The sequence below is a fragment of the Pongo abelii genome, chromosome 1, assembly GCF_028885655.2.
Source record: "Pongo abelii isolate AG06213 chromosome 1, NHGRI_mPonAbe1-v2.0_pri, whole genome shotgun sequence".
Classification (NCBI taxonomy): domain Eukaryota; kingdom Metazoa; phylum Chordata; class Mammalia; order Primates; family Hominidae; genus Pongo; species Pongo abelii.
The window spans coordinates 207,377,552-207,395,327 of record NC_071985.2 but is presented as its reverse complement, the minus strand read 5'-3'; the positions used below and the strand labels follow the sequence as shown (position 1 = coordinate 207,395,327).

The 17,776-nt window shown below is 46.2% G+C and overlaps 1 protein-coding gene and 1 pseudogene across 5 annotated transcripts in view; one reads left to right on the top strand and one right to left on the bottom strand.

Annotated features, from left to right (window-relative positions):
* The window catches only part of CEP85 (centrosomal protein 85), a 44,074-nt gene extending 26,669 nt beyond the window's left edge, over window positions 1-17,405 (top strand). For 3 of the 5 annotated variants that reach the window (XM_002811235.6, XM_054539624.2, XM_054539639.2), the window contains 7 exons: window positions 7,046-7,198; window positions 8,022-8,176; window positions 9,591-9,684; window positions 10,621-10,671; window positions 13,551-13,658; window positions 15,128-15,353; window positions 15,728-17,405. In XM_002811235.6, the coding sequence (XP_002811281.2) occupies window positions 7,046-7,198; window positions 8,022-8,176; window positions 9,591-9,684; window positions 10,621-10,671; window positions 13,551-13,658; window positions 15,128-15,353; window positions 15,728-15,888 (948 nt within the window). In that variant the 3' untranslated portion in view covers window positions 15,889-17,405. The remainder of the gene's footprint in view (window positions 1-7,045; window positions 7,199-8,021; window positions 8,177-9,590; window positions 9,685-10,620; window positions 10,672-13,550; window positions 13,659-15,127; window positions 15,354-15,727) is intronic. The other 2 variants (XM_009233390.4, XM_063714213.1) reach the window with 1 other exon arrangement.
* On the bottom strand, window positions 1,600-1,963 carry LOC100461303 (small ribosomal subunit protein bS6m-like; annotated as a pseudogene).
* Window positions 17,406-17,776: the final 371 nt, after the last annotated feature.

Sequence of the window (17,776 nt, the reverse complement as noted above, 5' to 3'; positions counted from 1 at the left end):
CCAGCCTAGGCAACAAGAGTGAAACTCCATCTCAAAAAAATAAAATAAAGATGGGTTAGTGAGTTTAAAAAAATAATAATTTATATATCTAAGTTAAGTAATTAAATACCAATAGATTTATAATAAAATTAGTAGTTCTAAAAACAAACGAAAAAATAAAAAATTTAGTAGTTCTGGCCAGACTCAGTGGCTCATACCTATAATTCCAGCACTTTGGGAGACTGTGGCAAGAGAGTTGCCTGAGCTCAGGAGTTTAAGACAAGCCTAGACAACATAGTGAGACTCTTTCTCTTAAAAAAAAAAATTTTGTTTTTCCTAAAATCAAGTTTATTACTCAGAGCAAAAGTTGCCCATATAATACGTTGCTCTTCAATTTTTATTTCTGCATGGTTATACAGTCTGAATGACTAGTTTACAATCCCAGGTGGTATTATAAGTTTTGCTTTTACTGGCCGGGCATGGTGGCTCACACCTGTAATCCCAGCATATGGGGAGGCTGAGGCAGGCGAATCACTTGAAGTCAGGAGTTTGAGACCAGTCTGGCCAACATGGTGAAACCCTGTCTCTACTAAAAAAAAATACAAAAATGGCCAGGCACGATGGCTTACGCCTGTAATCCCAACACTTCGGGAGGCTGAGGAGGGCAGATCACTAGGTCAGGAGATCGAGAACATCCTGGCCAACATGGTGAAACCCCATCTCTACTAAAAATACAAAAAATTAGCTGGGGGTGGTGGCGCACACCTATAGTCCCCGCTATTTGGGAGGCTGAGGCAGGAGAATCTCTTGAACACGGGAGGTGGAGGTTGCAGTGAGCCAAGATCACACCACTGCACTTCCAGCCTGGCAACAGAGCAAGACTCCATTTCAAAAAAAAAAAAAAAAAGCAAAAATTAGCCGGGTATGGTGGTGGGCGCTTGTAACCTCAGCTACTTAAGAGGCTAGGGCAAGAGAGTCGCTTGAACCCAGGAGGTAGACATTGCAGTGAGCCGAGACAGCACCACTGCTCTCCAATCTGGGCAACAGAGTGAGTGAGATTCTGTCTCAAAAAAAAAAAAAAAAAAAAAAAAAAAGGCGGGGGGTGGGGGATGTGACTGTTGGAAGGGAAAAAGTCCTCGCTGACAAAGAAATGACACTAATGAAAACAAAATCAAGAATGATCCACTGGTACCACAGATGATAGACAAGCTTGTCAGTGAGCAGTTCCCTACTTCTTGCAGCAAAGGGGAACATGGGCTAAAAATACTTTAGAAAAATCAAACGGCACCTGCAACACACTCTTAAAGGCCAAGCTTGCAAACTATTCCTTCTCATCCATGCTGCTCAAATGTGAAGGAATTCTATATAAGGCTAAAATCTAGTGAATCTTCTCACTTCAATTTCCACCTCTCTGGCTCAAGTCATTCTTGTGACTTAGCCTCCCAAGTAGCTGGGATGATAGGCACATGCCACCACACTGGGCTAAATTTTGTACTTTTAGTAGAGATGGGGTTTCACCATGTTGGCCAGGCTGGTCTTAAACTCCTGGCCTCAGGTGATTCACCCACCTTGGCCTCCCAAAGTGCTGGGATTACAGACATGAGCCACTGCGCCTGGCCCTCACTGCTGCTGCTTTGTGGAATATAGCTTTTCTTCAAGTGAGACTAGGACAATCTCTTCATATTCTTTTAGTTCCTGGGATGTTTTACAGTACTCTGTCTAATCACATCTACATCTCTAGACAAGTGCTCCATCATGCTTTCAACAGTTGTGGTTACCGGTGCATAAAAATTCACCAAGAAATACCCACCTCTGCTGTGCTGTTGACGAAGATCTTATAAGGAAGTGCTCATTCGCCCAGGTTTTCCAAGTCCCTCACTATTGCTCCTCTGTTCATCAGGGCTTGTATCATACTTTTCAAAGAAGCAGTAGTCTCTGGCTGCGGCATGGTTGTCAAGATTAAAGCCAGCTTATAGCCAGGCATTCCCAGAGGCTCAGTGGGCGGCTCAGAACTGGACTGGTTCCCGGGAAGCAAAGGAGCAGGATGGCAGGGACCTGGAAGTGGCTGGGTTGAATGGCTGCTGGATAGCAAAAGCTACAAAAAATTTTTAAAAATTAGCCAGGCGTGGTGGTGCCTCCTGTAGTCCCAGCTACTCAGGAGGCTGAAGTGGGAGAATCACTCACTGGAGCCCAAAAGGTCAAGGCTGCAGGCTGCAGTAAGCCATGATCTCACAGTTACACTCCAGTCTGGGTGACAGCAAGACATTGTCTCAAAAAAAAAAAAAAAAAAAAAGATCAGTAGTTCTGTGCCCCAGCACAAACCCACAATAGTATCTATCTTGAGCTCCTCTTTCCCCTGATATATATAGTTGACCTTGGAACCATACATTTAAACTGCACAGTTCCACTTGTACGTGTATTTTTTTCAACCAAACACAGATCAAAAATCATGTATTCAAGAGATGCAAAACCAGAGTATATGGAGGGCCGACATTATGTGGTTTCTACAGGACCAGCTGTGGGACTTGAGTATGAGCAGATTTGGATATACAAAGGTGGTCCTGGAACCAGTCCCCCGTGTATGCCAAGGGACAACTGTATTTCTGAATAGTATGCTTTTCCTGCACTTTTTTTCTTCAGTGAATTTTATACATCTGTTTTTGTTTCATGGGTACAGTATCTCTCTGACAGTATTGATTGTAATTGTTTTGGATGTTTACATCTGTTCATAGTATTTCTTGTTTTCTTAAGGTCCTTTTTTTCTGTTTTTGGTGTCTTTCATGTTAGAGGCTTGGTGATCATTGAATGGATGGGCATTCATTTTAAAAAGGAAGCAGGCTGGGCGCGGTGGCTCACACCTGTGATCCCAGCACTTTGTGAGGCCATGGCGGGCGGATCACCTGAGATCAGGAATTTGAGACCAGCCTGGCCAACATGGCGAAATCCTGTCTCTACTAAAAATACAAAAATTAGCCGGGCATGGTGGCAGGTGCCTGTAATCCCAGCTACTCAGGAGGCTGAGGCAGGAGAATCGCTTGAACCCGGGAGGCGGAGGTTGCAGTGAGCCGAGATCATGCCACTGCACTCCAGCCTTGACAATGAGAGTGAGACTCCTTCAAAAAAATAAATAAAATTAAAAGGAACCATTTAAAAGCTGGATGAAAGCTCTAGATTCATGGTGGTTACCTGTTGGACTTCACTGTAGCATCAGACTTAGACTACCCTTTTCACTTGGGAACACTCAAATGTCAATCTCTAGGGAAGAATCTTCAACCTGCTGCCTGGTGGAGAGGCTAGAGGCAGGAATGCTTTTTAGTTTTTGGATTCTTGGTGTTGAGGAGATTGGGCTTAGAGTCCCCACAGTTCTATACATAGTTTTTTTTGTTGTTGTTTGTTTTTTTAAGACACAGTCTCGCTGGAGACTCTGGAGTTGCTGGAGTGCAGTGCCACGATTTAGGTTCACTGCAGCCTCCACCTCCCAGGTTCAAACTATTCTCTCTCATGCCTCAGCTACCTGAGTATCTGGGATTACAGGCATGTACCACCACACCTGGCTTTTTTTTTTTTTTTTTTTTTACACAGAGTCTCACTCTGTTGCCTGGGCTGGAGTGCAGTGGCGTGATCTTGGCCACTGCAGCCTCCGTCTCCCGGGTTCAAGTGATTCTCCTGCCTCAGCCTCCCGAGTAGCTGGGATTACAGGCACCTACCACCATGCCTGGCTAATTTTTGTATTTTTAGTAGAGACAGGATTTCGCCATGTTGACCAGGCTGGTCTCAAACTCCTGACCTCATGTAATCTGCCCACCTAGACTTCCCAAAGTGCTAGGATTACAGGCTTGAGCCACTGCACTGGCCTAATTTTTGTATTTTTTATAGAGATAAAGTTTTACCATTTTGGCCAGGCTGGTCTTGAACTCCTGGCCTCAATTAATCCGCCCACCTCAGCCTCCCAAAGTGCTGGGATTACAGGTGTGAGCCACCACACCCAGCCATATACATAGATTTTTACTTATACTTGTTTTCAGCCTAATACTTCACCCTCTCTGCTGTGACTGGGTATTCTTGAGTCGGGAATCTCTGTCATTGATTTCTCCAGAGAACAGTCTCCTGATGGGGAAGCCCAGGGTGAGGCTGATATCTAGCTAATTTGTATATAGATTTCTAGGGAATTCCCCTATTTTTCAGATCTGTGGTTGATACTTGCCTCCATAGTGAGCTGATACTTCAGTTCAGAGGCTCTTGGGAGTTGGGAGGAGCAGATTTTCTTCCCTGTTGTCTGTAACTCCCACTGCAGATTATAACTTTTCTGCCCCAAGTCGTTTATCTCCCCTGTTCGCTTTCATCTTTTAAAAACGTTAAAATCTTTCATAGGCTGGGCATGGTGGCTCACTCCTGTTAATCCTGGTACTTTCGGAGGCCAAGGCAGGAGAATTGCTTGAGCCCAGTTCAAGAACAGCCTGGGCAACATGACGAGACTCCATCTCTATAAAAAATTTTAAGCCAGGCTCGGTGGCTCACGCCTGTAATCCCAGCACTTTGGGAGGCCGAGGTGGGTGGATCACCTAAGGTCAGGAGTTCAAGATCAGCGTGGCCAACATGGTGAAACCCCGTCTCTACCAATAATACAAAAAATTAGCTGGGCGTGGTGGTGCATGCCTGTAATCCCTACTGCTCAGGAGGCTGAGGCAGGAGAATCGCTTGAACCCGGGAGGTGGAGGTTGCAGTGAGCCGAGATCACGGCACTGCACTCCAGCCTGGGCAACAAGAAGGAAACTCCATCTCAAAAAAAAAAAATTTTTTTTTTTCTTTAAATATTAGCTGGGCATGGTGGTACATGCTTGTAGTCTAAGCTACTGAGAGGCTGAGGTGGGAGCATCACTTGAGCCCAGGAGGTCAAGGCTGCAGTGGGCTGTGTCCGTGTCACTGCACTTCAGCATGGGTGACAGACCAAGACCCTGTCTCAAAAAAATAATAAATCTTTCCTAGACTTTTGTTTCCTCCCCTGTTGTTTCTCAGTTAATACTTTATTTCTTTTCTGTCATTTTAAAGATGTTTTTGGAAGGGAGAAGAGATGAACATTTATGGTCAGTTTATCATTTTCAGTAAGCTTCCCAGGTGATTCTGATACATACTGAAATGTGAAAATCACTGGTTCAGAAATTTAAGAGTATAGATTGGACCTAGGATAAAGCTTTTGGCTGATTTTCAGGGATCTTTCTTAGTACTGTTATATCTTTGGATTAAATTAGGCCTTTGCCGCCTCTTTGACATTTAGTAGATCTGCATCACTTTTTCTGTTTTCTCTTGCTTTCCTCAGCTTCCTTGTTCATAAGCAAACAAAATAAAACAAAGCACCATAATGGTGAAGAAAAAGCCTCTGTTCAAATCTTTATTGAATACCTGCTCTGTGCCAGGCCTTCTGCCGTGTGTTTAATATATGATTATTAGCAAACGGACATAGCTCTTTCTCTCAAGTCTCATTAGACTTTCCAGTTGATTGCATGGCTTTATATCATGTGTGGTATTTAGGGAAGAATATATTACCTTTCTGACCAAACTGGTTATATGTCTTATCAGAAAGTTATGTATACTAATGCAGTCCAATTCAGATGCAGACCGTCTGGAGTTAGTGTCAGACTCCACAGGTTTAAGGGCACAGTTCTCAACAAAACTGTGTTTACTTCAGATGCCAACAGCAAATTCTGGGGTCTTCAGGCCACCCGTATTTCTGACCAACTGGCTGCAGATCTGTAGGCTTCTATGACCCCTTCAGGTTTAATAATTCCCAGAATTACTCACAGAGCTCAGGAAAGTGCTATACTTATTATTACAGTTTTATTATAAGGGATACAATTCAGGGCTGGGCACAGTGGCTCATGCCTGTAATCCCAGCACTTTGGGAGGCTGAGGCGGGTGGATTACCTGAAGTCGGGTTTGAGACCAGCCTGGCCAACATGGTGAAATCCCATCTGTACTAAAAATAGAAAAATTAGCTGGGCATGGTGGCGGGTGCCTGTAATCCCAGCTACTTGGGAAACTGAGGCAGGAGACTCTCTTGAACCCGGGAGGCGAAGGTTGCAGTGAGCCAAGGTTGCACCATTGCATTCCAGCCTGGGCAACAAGAGCGAAACTGTCTCAAAAGGGGGTGGGGGGTGGGATACAATTCAGGACCAGCCAAATGAAGAGAGACATAGGTGAGGTCCAGGAGCATCCTGAGAGCAGAGCTTCCATGCCCTCTCCTTGTGGAATAAGAGCATGTAAACACAGCACATTTATGTGTTTACCTACCAGGAAGCTCCAGTGAGCTGCTGTGTCCAGAGTTTTTAGTTGGAGTTTGATCTATGTAGGCATGATTGAACTCAATCACCCGTCCCTCTCCCTTCCCCGTAGTAGATTAGGCTCAAAGCAGTTGGTTTTTCTGGTGATCTGCATCCATTCTGAGTCATAGTGTTGGCATAAATTTACTCATGATGGGTTCTGGCCCACTCCTGTCCAATTCAGGAAATTCCAAGGGCTTAGAGGTTACAGACCTCCCAGGAACCAGGTACAGAGACCAGACAAATTCTGTATTTTACAACAGAAATGCTGCCAGTTTTTAAAAACTGCCCTAGAAGCCTTTCTCTGTCCTTGATTTGAAAGTTCATTAATTCTTTAGTTTTATACTCAAATCCTAAATGGCAAAATTTGTTTAGCTTCCTACCTTCATTGCAGTAGAACAACATTCACAGCCTCAAGAGTTGCTTCAAAAAAAGTTGATGTGGCTGGGTGTGGTGGCTCATGCCTGTAATCCCAGCAGTTTGGGAGGCCAAGGTGGGCGGATGGCTTGAGGCCAGAAATTGGAGACCAGCCTGAAAAACATGGCAAAACTCTGTCTCTACAAAACATAGAAAAATTAGCCTGCCGTGGTAGCGTGTGCCTATAGTCCCAGCTACTCCAGGGGCTGAGGTAGGAGGATCACTTGAGCCTGGGAGGTGGAGGCTACAGTCAGCTGAGATCACACCACTGCACTCCAGCAGGGTCATAGTAGAGTGAATGGTGGAGACAGACTTGACATTTCTTTTCCTAGGTCAAAGGTCGCGATAAACATATCAATAATTTGAAAAAGAAATGCCAGAAGGAATCAGAGCAGAACCGGGAGAAGCAGCAGCGTATTGAGACCTTGGAGCGCTACCTGGCTGACCTGCCCACACTGGAAGACCATCAGAAGCAGAGCCAGCAGGTAGCAGCAATGTCTTGGCATGCCTGGGGTGATCAGGGAGTGGCCAGGCAGGGGAACTTTTTCATCATCTGCTGTATGCAGTTATCTGTGACTTCCTGAAAGGAGAATCCCAAAGCAGTCATGTCCAGACTCACAATTGTCAGATTTGTAACCAGACTGCAAATTTTTTGAGGTACCCAGACAGAGTCTTCCTTATGTTGAAGTGAACCCTAAGTTTCTCTTCAAAGAATCAGTATGTTCAGCTCTCTTACTCTTTGATTCACTATTTTAAAGTTTAACTTCCTGGTTCTCTTCACCCTCTTGCTTTTAGTTTCATTAAACAACCTTTTCCACCAGTTTTCATCAATAGTTCACATATGTTTCCCTGGTCACCTGCTCCGTCCTGACTCATCCCAGTTACCTGCTTTGACCTGAGTCACCCTGGTCACCTGCTCTGACCTAAGTCACCTTTAGTTACCTGTTCCTAATTGTCCTTCCCACCAAACTACTCACCCCACCGTTCTGGCTCATAAACCTGCTCTCTTTAAAATAGCCGATCAGAATTAGCTTAGACTGTGCGGTTCAACCCTAGCCAATAGGGGAACGACATAGCAGTAGGGACTACTTGCGTCAGGAATAAGAACTCCTTCCCCTCCCCTGTCCAGTTGTGCTCTCACCATTGTTCCATCTGCGAGGAGCACCCTTTCTGCAGACAGTAAAAATTGCCTTGCTGAGGAAATTAAATATATGTTTGACTGCTATTTCTTTGTGACACCGAGGAACAAGCATTTTGCATTTCTAACACTTGGCCTATTTGACCTAAACATGGGATCCTGTCTCTCAGCTTAAGGATTCTGAGTTGAAGAGCACAGAGCTGCAGGAGAAAGTGACTGAGCTGGAGAGTTTGCTGGAGGAGACCCAGGCAATCTGCAGAGAGAAGGAGATTCAAGTGGAAAGCCTGAGGCAGAGAGAAGCAGAATTCTCCTCCACTGGACATAGGTAAATAACCCTGTGGGATTGAGAGGAGTGGAGAGTTAGTTTTTTGTCATAGCCATCCTGCTCACTTACCTGTGTGACTTTGGGTGATTTGGGAAAATAATTTTACTTATCTGAGCTTTGTTTTCTTTGGACTGTGAATAATAGGAAAGCTGCTTATGGGAAGCGGTTTTTTTTTTTTTTTAATTTATTTATTTATTTTTTTTTGAGACGGAGTCTTGCTCTGTCGCCCAGGCTGGAGTGCAGTGGTGCGATCTTGGCTCACTGCAAGCTCTGCCTCCCGAGTTCACACCATTCTCCTGCCTCAGCCTCCTGAGTAGCTGGGACTACAGGCGCCCGCCACCGCGCCCGGCTAATTTTTTTTTGTATTTTTAGTAGAGACGGGGTTTCACCGTGGTCTCGATCTCCTGACCTCGTGATCCACCCACCTCGGCCTCCCAAAGTGCTGGGATTACAGGCGTGAGCCACCGCGCCCGGCCGGGAAGCGGCTTTTATATGTTTGGCATGGAGTATGGATGCAGTGGGGGCTTATCTTCATAGCCTTTGTAAGGATCTAACCCAGTGCCTGGCACATAATTCTTAGTATGTATGTGTTAAATAAATGAAAGCACTTTGTAAACTGGGAAATGAGGTATCTGTATACTTTCAAAAGTGGGTACTGGTGATAAGAACTGAGAGTTATCCACAGTTCGAGCCATGTAGGCTAAAGGCTACCAGGAGCCTTTCTCCTCAGCCCTAGGGATTGTTCTCCATTGCCATGACAGGTTCTCAGAACAAAACAAGATGCCATAATGTACTCTCAGGGTGTCTTGGGAGCCTTCTCCATATTAATAGCAGTTTCTGAAAATAATGGTGTGTTTCAACAGCCTCTTGGACCAAATCCAGTTTCTAATGGGATAGATTGGATTTCTCATCCCATATTTAACCACAGTGTCCCTGTTGTTTATCTCAGTAGATGGGCTTTGCTATAAGTAATTGTAGGGACCCACTGGAGGAAACCATTGGTTAGAGTCAGAAGTAGGGTTAGAGGACAAAGTTGGCTTTGCCTCAGACTGTGTGTGCCAAGAAAACAGCTTTTGTATTTTCCGAACTTCCTGCAATGTACATGTATGACTTAGAATCTAAATACATGTGATAAATATGTATTTTTTAAATATCAAAACAAAATACACAAGAGCCTTGGGCAGGTAGAGAACTGGTGTCACATTGTATAGATTCTGGCCCCTAGGGAAGAGAATTAACATACACTGAGCAGCTTTTATGTGGCACCCCATATATTACAACAGACCCAAGTATTATCCCCAGCTACCGCTTGGACTAAGTGTCTTGCCTCAAAATGTGCAATAAATAGCAGAACCAAGAATCAAAGCCACTTGTCTCTAACTTCAGAGTTCTTGAAGAGGCCACTGTCTTTCAGCCTGCAAGATAAACAGTCTGTGGAGGAGACCAGTGGAGAAGGTCCAGAAGTGGAAATGGAGTCCTGGCAGAAGCAATATGATTCGCTCCAAAAGGTGACTGAGGGTGTCCAGGCTGTAACGGAGGGTAGGCTGGGAGGAAAGAGAAGATTGGGTATTGGGAGGGAGACATGAATTCTTGGCTTTTGGCTATCTAGGATTTGTTACCAAGAGCTTTTCTTTCTTTTCTGAGAAGTCACTCTGCATAGTAATTTGTATTTAGATAGTCATCCTTTGTAACAGGCAAACTTTACTCATTTAGAATATAGGCAAAAGTAAGAGGAGGGGTGATATGCCTCTGAATATCTAGATTAGATGACCCAAAATGGTGCAGTAAAGTTTGGTGCACTTTATTCATGGCTCAGGCCCATACAGAAACCCTTGAATTGAACAGAGTTCTAACCAGTGAGGTGCCCTGGTTTCTTAATTCAGCAAAGACGAGGGAGCCAGGGGCTGGCTGGTGAAACTGACTGCAGGTCAGTAAAAAAAGAAGACCCGTAAATGATTCAAAGAACACCTGCAGTCTTTAAAAGACAAGAAACCAGGCCTGTTTAGGGTCCCTTCTTGGATAATCAGTATGACCAGAGCCGTAAATAACAACCATCATAGTGCTAGAAATGGCAAGCTTCATTAAACTGAATTTTTAGCCATGTCCTTGTACCAAAGAACAAGAGTTTGCACTGGCTATTTATAAAATTGATTCCACTGGCCTGTAGTTATTAGGGTGAGAGTTCCCTTTCCCCCAGTAGTGGTCATGTGTCCACACTACATTCCTGTATGAACCTTTGTGATTGGAGCACAGTACTGTGAAGCTAGTTAGCCAGGATTAGGAGTCTGGTTTATATTTCTATAAGTAGAGTTCACTAATCTTTATCCTGGTCTCACTCTTAATGGTCTAATAGCCAGACCACATGTCCTAGTGCAGCCCCCTTGCCCTCTGTCCTCACCATCAGCCTTGTGCTCGCAGCCTTCCTTGATAACTTTGCCTTTCAGATTGTGGAGAAGCAGCAGCAGAAGATGGATCAGTTGCGCTCACAAGTACAGGTGAGCAGGAATCCTTGGGACATGGTGGGCAGAACTTAATGATGGAATCTCTAGAATTTAGCCAATATTTATTTTGTTCTCTGCCATGCAAGTTGCTCAGTGTTAGGGATACAAAAAGAATGAGACCCAGTCAGTGCTTTTGAGCCTTGCTGAGAGGACACAAATATAGTAGGGAGTTTCAGCACAGCACTGTGAGAGCAGTCCCCACAGTATCCTTGGGGAGCGCAGGAGAGTCAGTGGGAGGAAGGGAGGTAAAAGAGAGGTTTCTGGAGATCCTGAACCTAGAAGGATGAGGAGTTAGCCAGGCAAAGAAGAGGAGCTGGATAGGATGTGTTGGATTCCACACAGGAGGAACAGCATGAGTGGGAACATGGAGACATGAAACAGCATAGTTTGAATGTGGTGCTGCAAGCAGTTTGATACTGCTGAAGTATCCATTTTAAGATGGTAAATGGAGACCTGGGCATTCTAGGCTATGGAAGGGCCTTATCTATCAACTAAGTTAGCTTTTATTCTTTAGGTAGGTGGTGGGCATCTATTACAGCATTTTTTTTTTTTTTTTTTTTTTTTTTTTTTGAGACGGAGTCTCGCTCTTGTCGCCCAGGCTGGAGTGCAATGGCGCAATCTCGGCTCACTGTAACCTCTGCCTCCCGGGTTCCAGCAATTCTTCTGCCTCAGCCTCCCAAGTAGCTGGTGTTACAGGTGCCCGCCATCATGCCCGGCTAATTTTTGTATTTTTTGTAGAGATGGCGTTTCACCATGTTGGCCAGACTGGTTTCGAACTCCTGACCTCAGGTGATCTGCCCTCCTCGGCCTCAAAGTGCTGGGATTACAGGCGTGAGCCATCATGCCCAGCCTATTACAGCATTTAATTGGGATGTGATGTGGTCAGGTTTGCAACTCAGGCTCAAATGTGGAAGATTGGCATCCTGGAGAGAAGAAAGGTCCAGGGGGACTGTTGGAGAAATTCTCAAGAGAGATGATGAGGGAACCTGGCATAAGGCAGCATAGCAGTGGGGAGATGTGAGGGGACAGATTTAAGTGACTTTAGGAGGTAACATCAAGTGGAATCAGTGACTGACAAGATGTAGGGGTTGAAGAATAGGGAACAATCAAATAAGACTCCAGGTTTCTATTTTGGGCCAGAGTGGGAGTGTCTTTAACTGGGTTCTCCAGGAAATCCTGGGTAAAGCAGGTTCACTCAGCGTCTCTTTGGACTCTAAAAGTTTTCACACCAAAACACCCGAAATGCACTCATTTTGAGGGAATAAATGGAGGCTGCAGTCTTGCCTTTGCCATCATGTGGATTGGGCTACGTCTGTCTGGTTCACCTCTTTCAAGTCCTGTAAGGAGGTAGTCAAGCCTGGCAAGCATTTTAATATATACCCATTTAAAATCCCAGGTTTTTAGTAGAGTTTTTAATGGATCTCAAAATAGGTTTCCCAGAACCCTTGGGGTTCTGCAAAGTTTGGAAAAGCCTGACGTTTTAAATGGCACATTTACCTATGATAAGACTACTTAGGCAAATTAAAATAACAGGTGAGGCCGGGCACGGTGGCTCGCGCCTGTAATCCCAGCACTTTGGGAGGCCGAGGCGGGCAGATCACAAGGTCAGGAGATTGAGACCATCCTGGCTAACAAGGTGAAACCCCATCTCTACTAAGAATACAAAAAATTAGCTGGGCATGGTGTAATGCACCTGTAGTCCCAGCTACTCGGGAGGCTGAGGCAGGAGAATCGCTTGAACCTGGGAGGCGGAGGTTGCAGTGAGCCGAGATCACACCACTGCACTCCAGCCAGCCTGGGCGACAGAGTGAAACTCCATCTCAAAAAATATATATATATATATATATTTATTTATCAGGTGAATTTGTTGGAATTAGATGGATTCATCATGGTCACTTTGGCTATTTCATGATCACGAGGTGTTTTCCTTGGCAGTTTTTTTTTTTATTAATACCAAATGAGAAATATAAAACAAATTTCACACTTCATTCAAATCAGTTTAAAATTTTGAGGAAAAATTGAATGAAGAGAATGAGAGGCAGAAGTTTAAAAGCTTAAATATCTCCCTTCCCCTGACCGCTCCTACACACACAAACACAGACACACTTACACACAACTCACTAGATTAGGTACCTGTGAGTATGCTCTCCTACCCCTTTCCGTGTCTCTGAACAGCATTTAGTAGACAGTATTGTCAAGAGCACTTGACTGTTAACTCCTAAAAGACAGGAACTATTTGGTGTTCTACTTGATGCTGGTCACAGTAAGCGCTCAGTAAATACTGAACTCAGCTGAATAGCACATTCCCTGCCCTCAAGAAAGTTATGTTTGAGTGGAGCGAAGGATCATGTGCATAGCCAACTAGAATATTAAGCAGATGTACTCGTAAGCCATGATGGATATGATAGCAAGGTAGGATTAGGATTAATTAGACTGGATTTGCAGATTGAAGACAGCTCAGGTGAGCCTTGGAGGTTTCCTGGAGGTAACAGCAGAAGAGCAGCTTGAAGAAAGGAAAAGAAGTGAGCAGAAGCATTGACACTGTAGCCTTCAGGGATGAGGGCCAGTCATTCATCGTGGTGGTGTAGAGGCTGGCCATGTGGAGGGTGGAAAGAGATATGACTAGAAAAGTAGGTAGGAGCTACAGCGGCCTTGAATGCCCTGCTAAGAAGCTGACCTCTATTTGGTATGTGGTCAAGGGCTATAGTAGAGTTTAAGTGGGAGGTCACAAATCAGGACTGTTCTAAAGTGATTTCTTAGGAGGGTGTAGGTAGGGTGAGTTGTCATTATATAGTCCAAGCCAACGGTTATATTGTCCGAACCAGACTTGTTACCCCTACTGTGTTCCCTCAACATCTTGCTGTGTGATTTAGAGCCTAGAGCAGGAAGTGGCTCAAGAAGAAGGAACAAGCCAGGCCCTGAGAGAGGAGGCCCAGCGAAGGGATTCAGCCCTGCAGCAGTTGCGCACAGCCGTGAAGGAGGTGAGCAGCATTAGTCAGACCTCTTGGTTTTGCCTGCACAAACCCGGTTTCTTTGTTTGCCCTCCCCATCTCTGCCCCAATAAGAGCTCCAGTGTTTGAAAGGGAAAGGTCCCTACTGAGCTTTGGGGGCAGAGGAAAGGTGCATTGCATCATTCTTTATATTACAGACCCTCAGCCTGTTTTAGCGTGTCCATAATTATTACCTAGGAATTTTTTTTTTTTTTTTTAAAGACAGAGTCTTGCTCTGTTGCCAGGCTAGAGTGCAGTGGCGCGATCTTGGCTCACTGCAACCTCCGCCTCCCAGGTTCAAGCGATTCCCCTGCCTCAGTCTCCTGAGTAGCTGGGACTACAGGCACGCGCCACCACGCCCAGCTAATTTTTTGTATTTTAGTTCCTCAAGGTGGGGTTTCACCATGTTGGCCAGAATGGTCTTCATCTTCTGACCTTGTGATCTGCCCACCTCGGCCTCCTAAAGTGCTGGGATTACAGGTGTGAGCCACTGCGCTGGGCCCAGGAATGCTTTTTGATGGGGAGAGTCATTCTCTCTTCCTTCATCTTCTTGAAGCCACAGGTTTCTGGGGTTGGGGTGTGGAGAGTTCAAGACTGAGGATTTGGTGGCCTTCATGCACTAAACAGAGCTGTCAGCAGGGGGCAACCAAGTTCACTGACTGGCCTAGTGCCTAGGAACGAACCTCCTTGAGTTAGGATTGTCACATGGCCCAGTGTGCGTGGACGGCCTGGGACTGAAAGACGGACTCTATTCAGACTCTATAAAAACACAATCAAGGTAGGAAGGGAAGGAAAGTGGATTAAGCTGTCAGGAAGAGAGGGAAGCAGACAGACATACGTGAATAGATGGTTTTTGTAATAAAGCCTGACTCCACTGAGGTGAGAGTTTGAAAAGGCAGGACTTGTTCCAGGGCTGGATCCTCCAGGTTCCAGCTTCTCCAGCCCCCCACCTAGTGGCTACTAGCTGTCATATTGTCTTTCTTACGCTCTTTATTCCTCTGACACACTGTGATCAGGCTGGCTGGTGGCCACTTTTGTCAGGGTGGCAGGGAGAGATTGAAACCAGTGTCTCCTCAGATTTCACGGTTCACATTAAGCCTTCTCTAATAGCCTGGCTAACAGAGTTGGCTGAGGGACTGGCTTGAGATAGAGTTCCTAGGGGCGGGAGCATCTTCTCTGGTTCTTGAACAGAAACTTGGATGCTGATGATTCAGAACCAGTTGAGGGGTTGGCTTCCTCTCCAGTGCTAGAGCCCTGTGGGCCCAATCTACCCACAGGAAGAACCAGGGCTGATATTGATAGTGGGAGAAGTGCTAAAAAGCCTGTTGGCAGGGGTAGGGTTGGGGAAGGAGGGACACTGCTTATGACTCACCCATCCCTTCCACACCCACACACTCATGCACAGATACTCTTCCTCTCCCTGGGCCTGAGTTAATGTGCTTACCCATCTGTCTGCTCAGCTTTCAGTGCAAAACCAGGACTTGATTGAGAAGAATCTGACGCTCCAGGAACACCTGCGCCAGGCCCAACCAGGGTCTCCACCTTCACCAGACACGGCCCAGCTGGCACTTGAGCTGCACCAGGAGTTGGCCAGTTGCCTTCAAGATCTGCAGGCTGTCTGTAGCATTGTGACCCAGAGGGCCCAGGGCCATGACCCCAATCTCTCCCTGCTTCTGGGCATTCACTGTGAGTCCTCAGATCAGTCTGGGGCCCAGGAAGGAGGGTCCTTCTTTCTCTTCTGTCCCCCATCCCGCTTTCCCATATTCTTGTGGTAATATGTAGATAGAGTACATAGGCCTGGCCACTGCCCTCTGGACATTTATTTGTTTCACAAAGTAGGTGTTCACAAATCTGTTTTTGGAAACAAGCTATGGGGTACTTGCATGCAGGACAAACTAAAAGTGGACCTTCAGCAGCAAATTAACCCACTGTTCCCAGATGCTTTTTTTTTAAAGTGCATGTCCCAAGACTGTGGGTTCAAGATACTGCGTATCCATACTGCGCCCTCCACATGAAAGTGTCTCGTAACTAACATTCTCTTGAAATGGTCTTCTCCCCAGCAGCACAGCACCCAGAGACTCAGCTAGATTTGCAGAAGCCAGATGTGATCAAGAGGAAACTAGAAGAGGTTCAACAGCTGCGTCGTGACATTGAGGACTTAAGGACCACCATGTCAGACAGATATGCCCAGGACATGGGAGAAAACTGTGTCACACAGTGAGGAATTCTGGGGGATTCCCCCAGGGAGGAGCTGGGCTGCTGAGAGCCTAGTCCAGCAGGTTTCTGCCCTGACATTCTCTTGTCTGCTATTCCCAGAGAGAGGTCTCAGAGGGGAGGGGAGAGCCTGCATCTGGGGGCCAAGGGCTGATTAGGGAACTGTGTCCTACCCCACACTGGCATGTTGGATTACGTTTGTCCTGTTAATTCACTCTTGACGGTGAGTTACTAATTAACTTTTGGCAGGTACAACAGATAAGTCCTCACAAACTGTTCCCAGCCCTAGGCTGACATGAGAGACGAACAGGCTGTCCACCTTTCTTCTCCATCCAATGGGATGGATCCATGTTCATTCCCACTTCACACCTTGGTCCTGCTGATCAGAGAGCTCATCAGAGGGGCCTGGAAAGGCTGAGCAAGTACCAGTAACAATGGCCATTTAAGAATTCTCAGGCCCCATGTGCCAGCCTTCCTGGGAACTGAGCTGGCTTTCTGGGTTTTCTCATGCCTGGTCTCACTGCTTCTTCCTCAGGGCTCTTGTTCTCCCAGAAGCCTCAGGGTAACGTGTTGGTTAGCACGTAACTACTAGGATTGGGGCCCTAGGGATTATAGCCGGGACTCTAATCTGCCTACCATGCCATTTAACAAGAGATCCCACTCTCCAGCTGCCTTGTGTCCCTAGGGCCCTGGCCATGTGTTTAGCACAGCCCCTTTCTCCTTTGTTCTCAGGCCTTCCAGGTAGTCCCCTTCCTGGACTTAAGAGTGCTAACTCTTCTCTGTGGTTCTAGCCTTGGGCAGAATTATATCCCAGAGACCACAGAGCAACTGTCAAGCTGCTTACCCCCTGACCCAGGGCTACAGCCTGTGCCCAGCCCTCTAATTTGTGCCTCTCTTGTGTTGGGGGCAGTGGGGGTTATTTCTTTCCCTTTCCTGCTCTGGCCTCCTTGAAAGTTCAGAGTACCCAGTACAAGTCAGCTTTAAAGTACAGCTTTTAGTGTTTCCTGGGTTGTTTCTCTGGGACTTTAGGGCGAGCCCTTTGCCCTCTGGTTTTTCTTGCCTCCTGGTTTAGGGAGCATCTCACACTTGTTAGTATCTGGTTGTTGGGCCAGCCATGCCTCCTCTAGATCTGGAGCCAGGCCAGGCAGGGGCCACGTGTGGGCCAGTCAGCCACTATAAGATTTTTGCTAAGCTTTGGGCTGTTGGCAGCATCTTGGACCTCATGCCTGGGCCTGAATGAGGCTCTTTCTTAAGTGTTTTTACAAGTTTGTGTTTTATTTATGGAGTGACTTATCCCTTCCATTCAGAGCAGCCCCACCCAGCCAGCCCTTCAGCCTCTGGGCTCCTGCCTCTTAAAGGCAGAGCTGCCTGGTTGGTCTCCACCCTGTGCATTGGGAGCCCAGCCACCATGCTCACGGGTATCTTTCCTCATAAAGTTTATAACCAGTTATTTATATGAATCTTTGTTATGTCCACTTGTTTGTATTGCCTATTTTGATTATAAAATAAAGTATCTTAACAGACTCCTCAGTTTTCCGTCCCTTCCATCACCACCAGCACGCTATTCTACCCCTCACTTTGGCTTGTTAGAGCCACACACCGGGGTGTTCAGCCAGGTCCCCCAGGCAGCAGCATGGAGGAACCTTTGGCAGGTCCAGCCTTATGTCCCTATCTCTGCCACCTCTGCTCCTCTGTCGTTCTGTAGAACCAGATCTCTTCCCACTCACTTTATGTTGGGCAAACCTTCCCTGAGTCATAGCAGAAGTTTGTCACTGGAAAGTTTCAGCAGCCCTCTCAAGAAGTTGGCAGCCTCTGGGTTGCTGTGAGGAAGTGGCTTTACCAGAGCAAGGGTTGCCTTTCTGGGCTGTTACCTGCCTGGGCCCTGGACCAGGGAG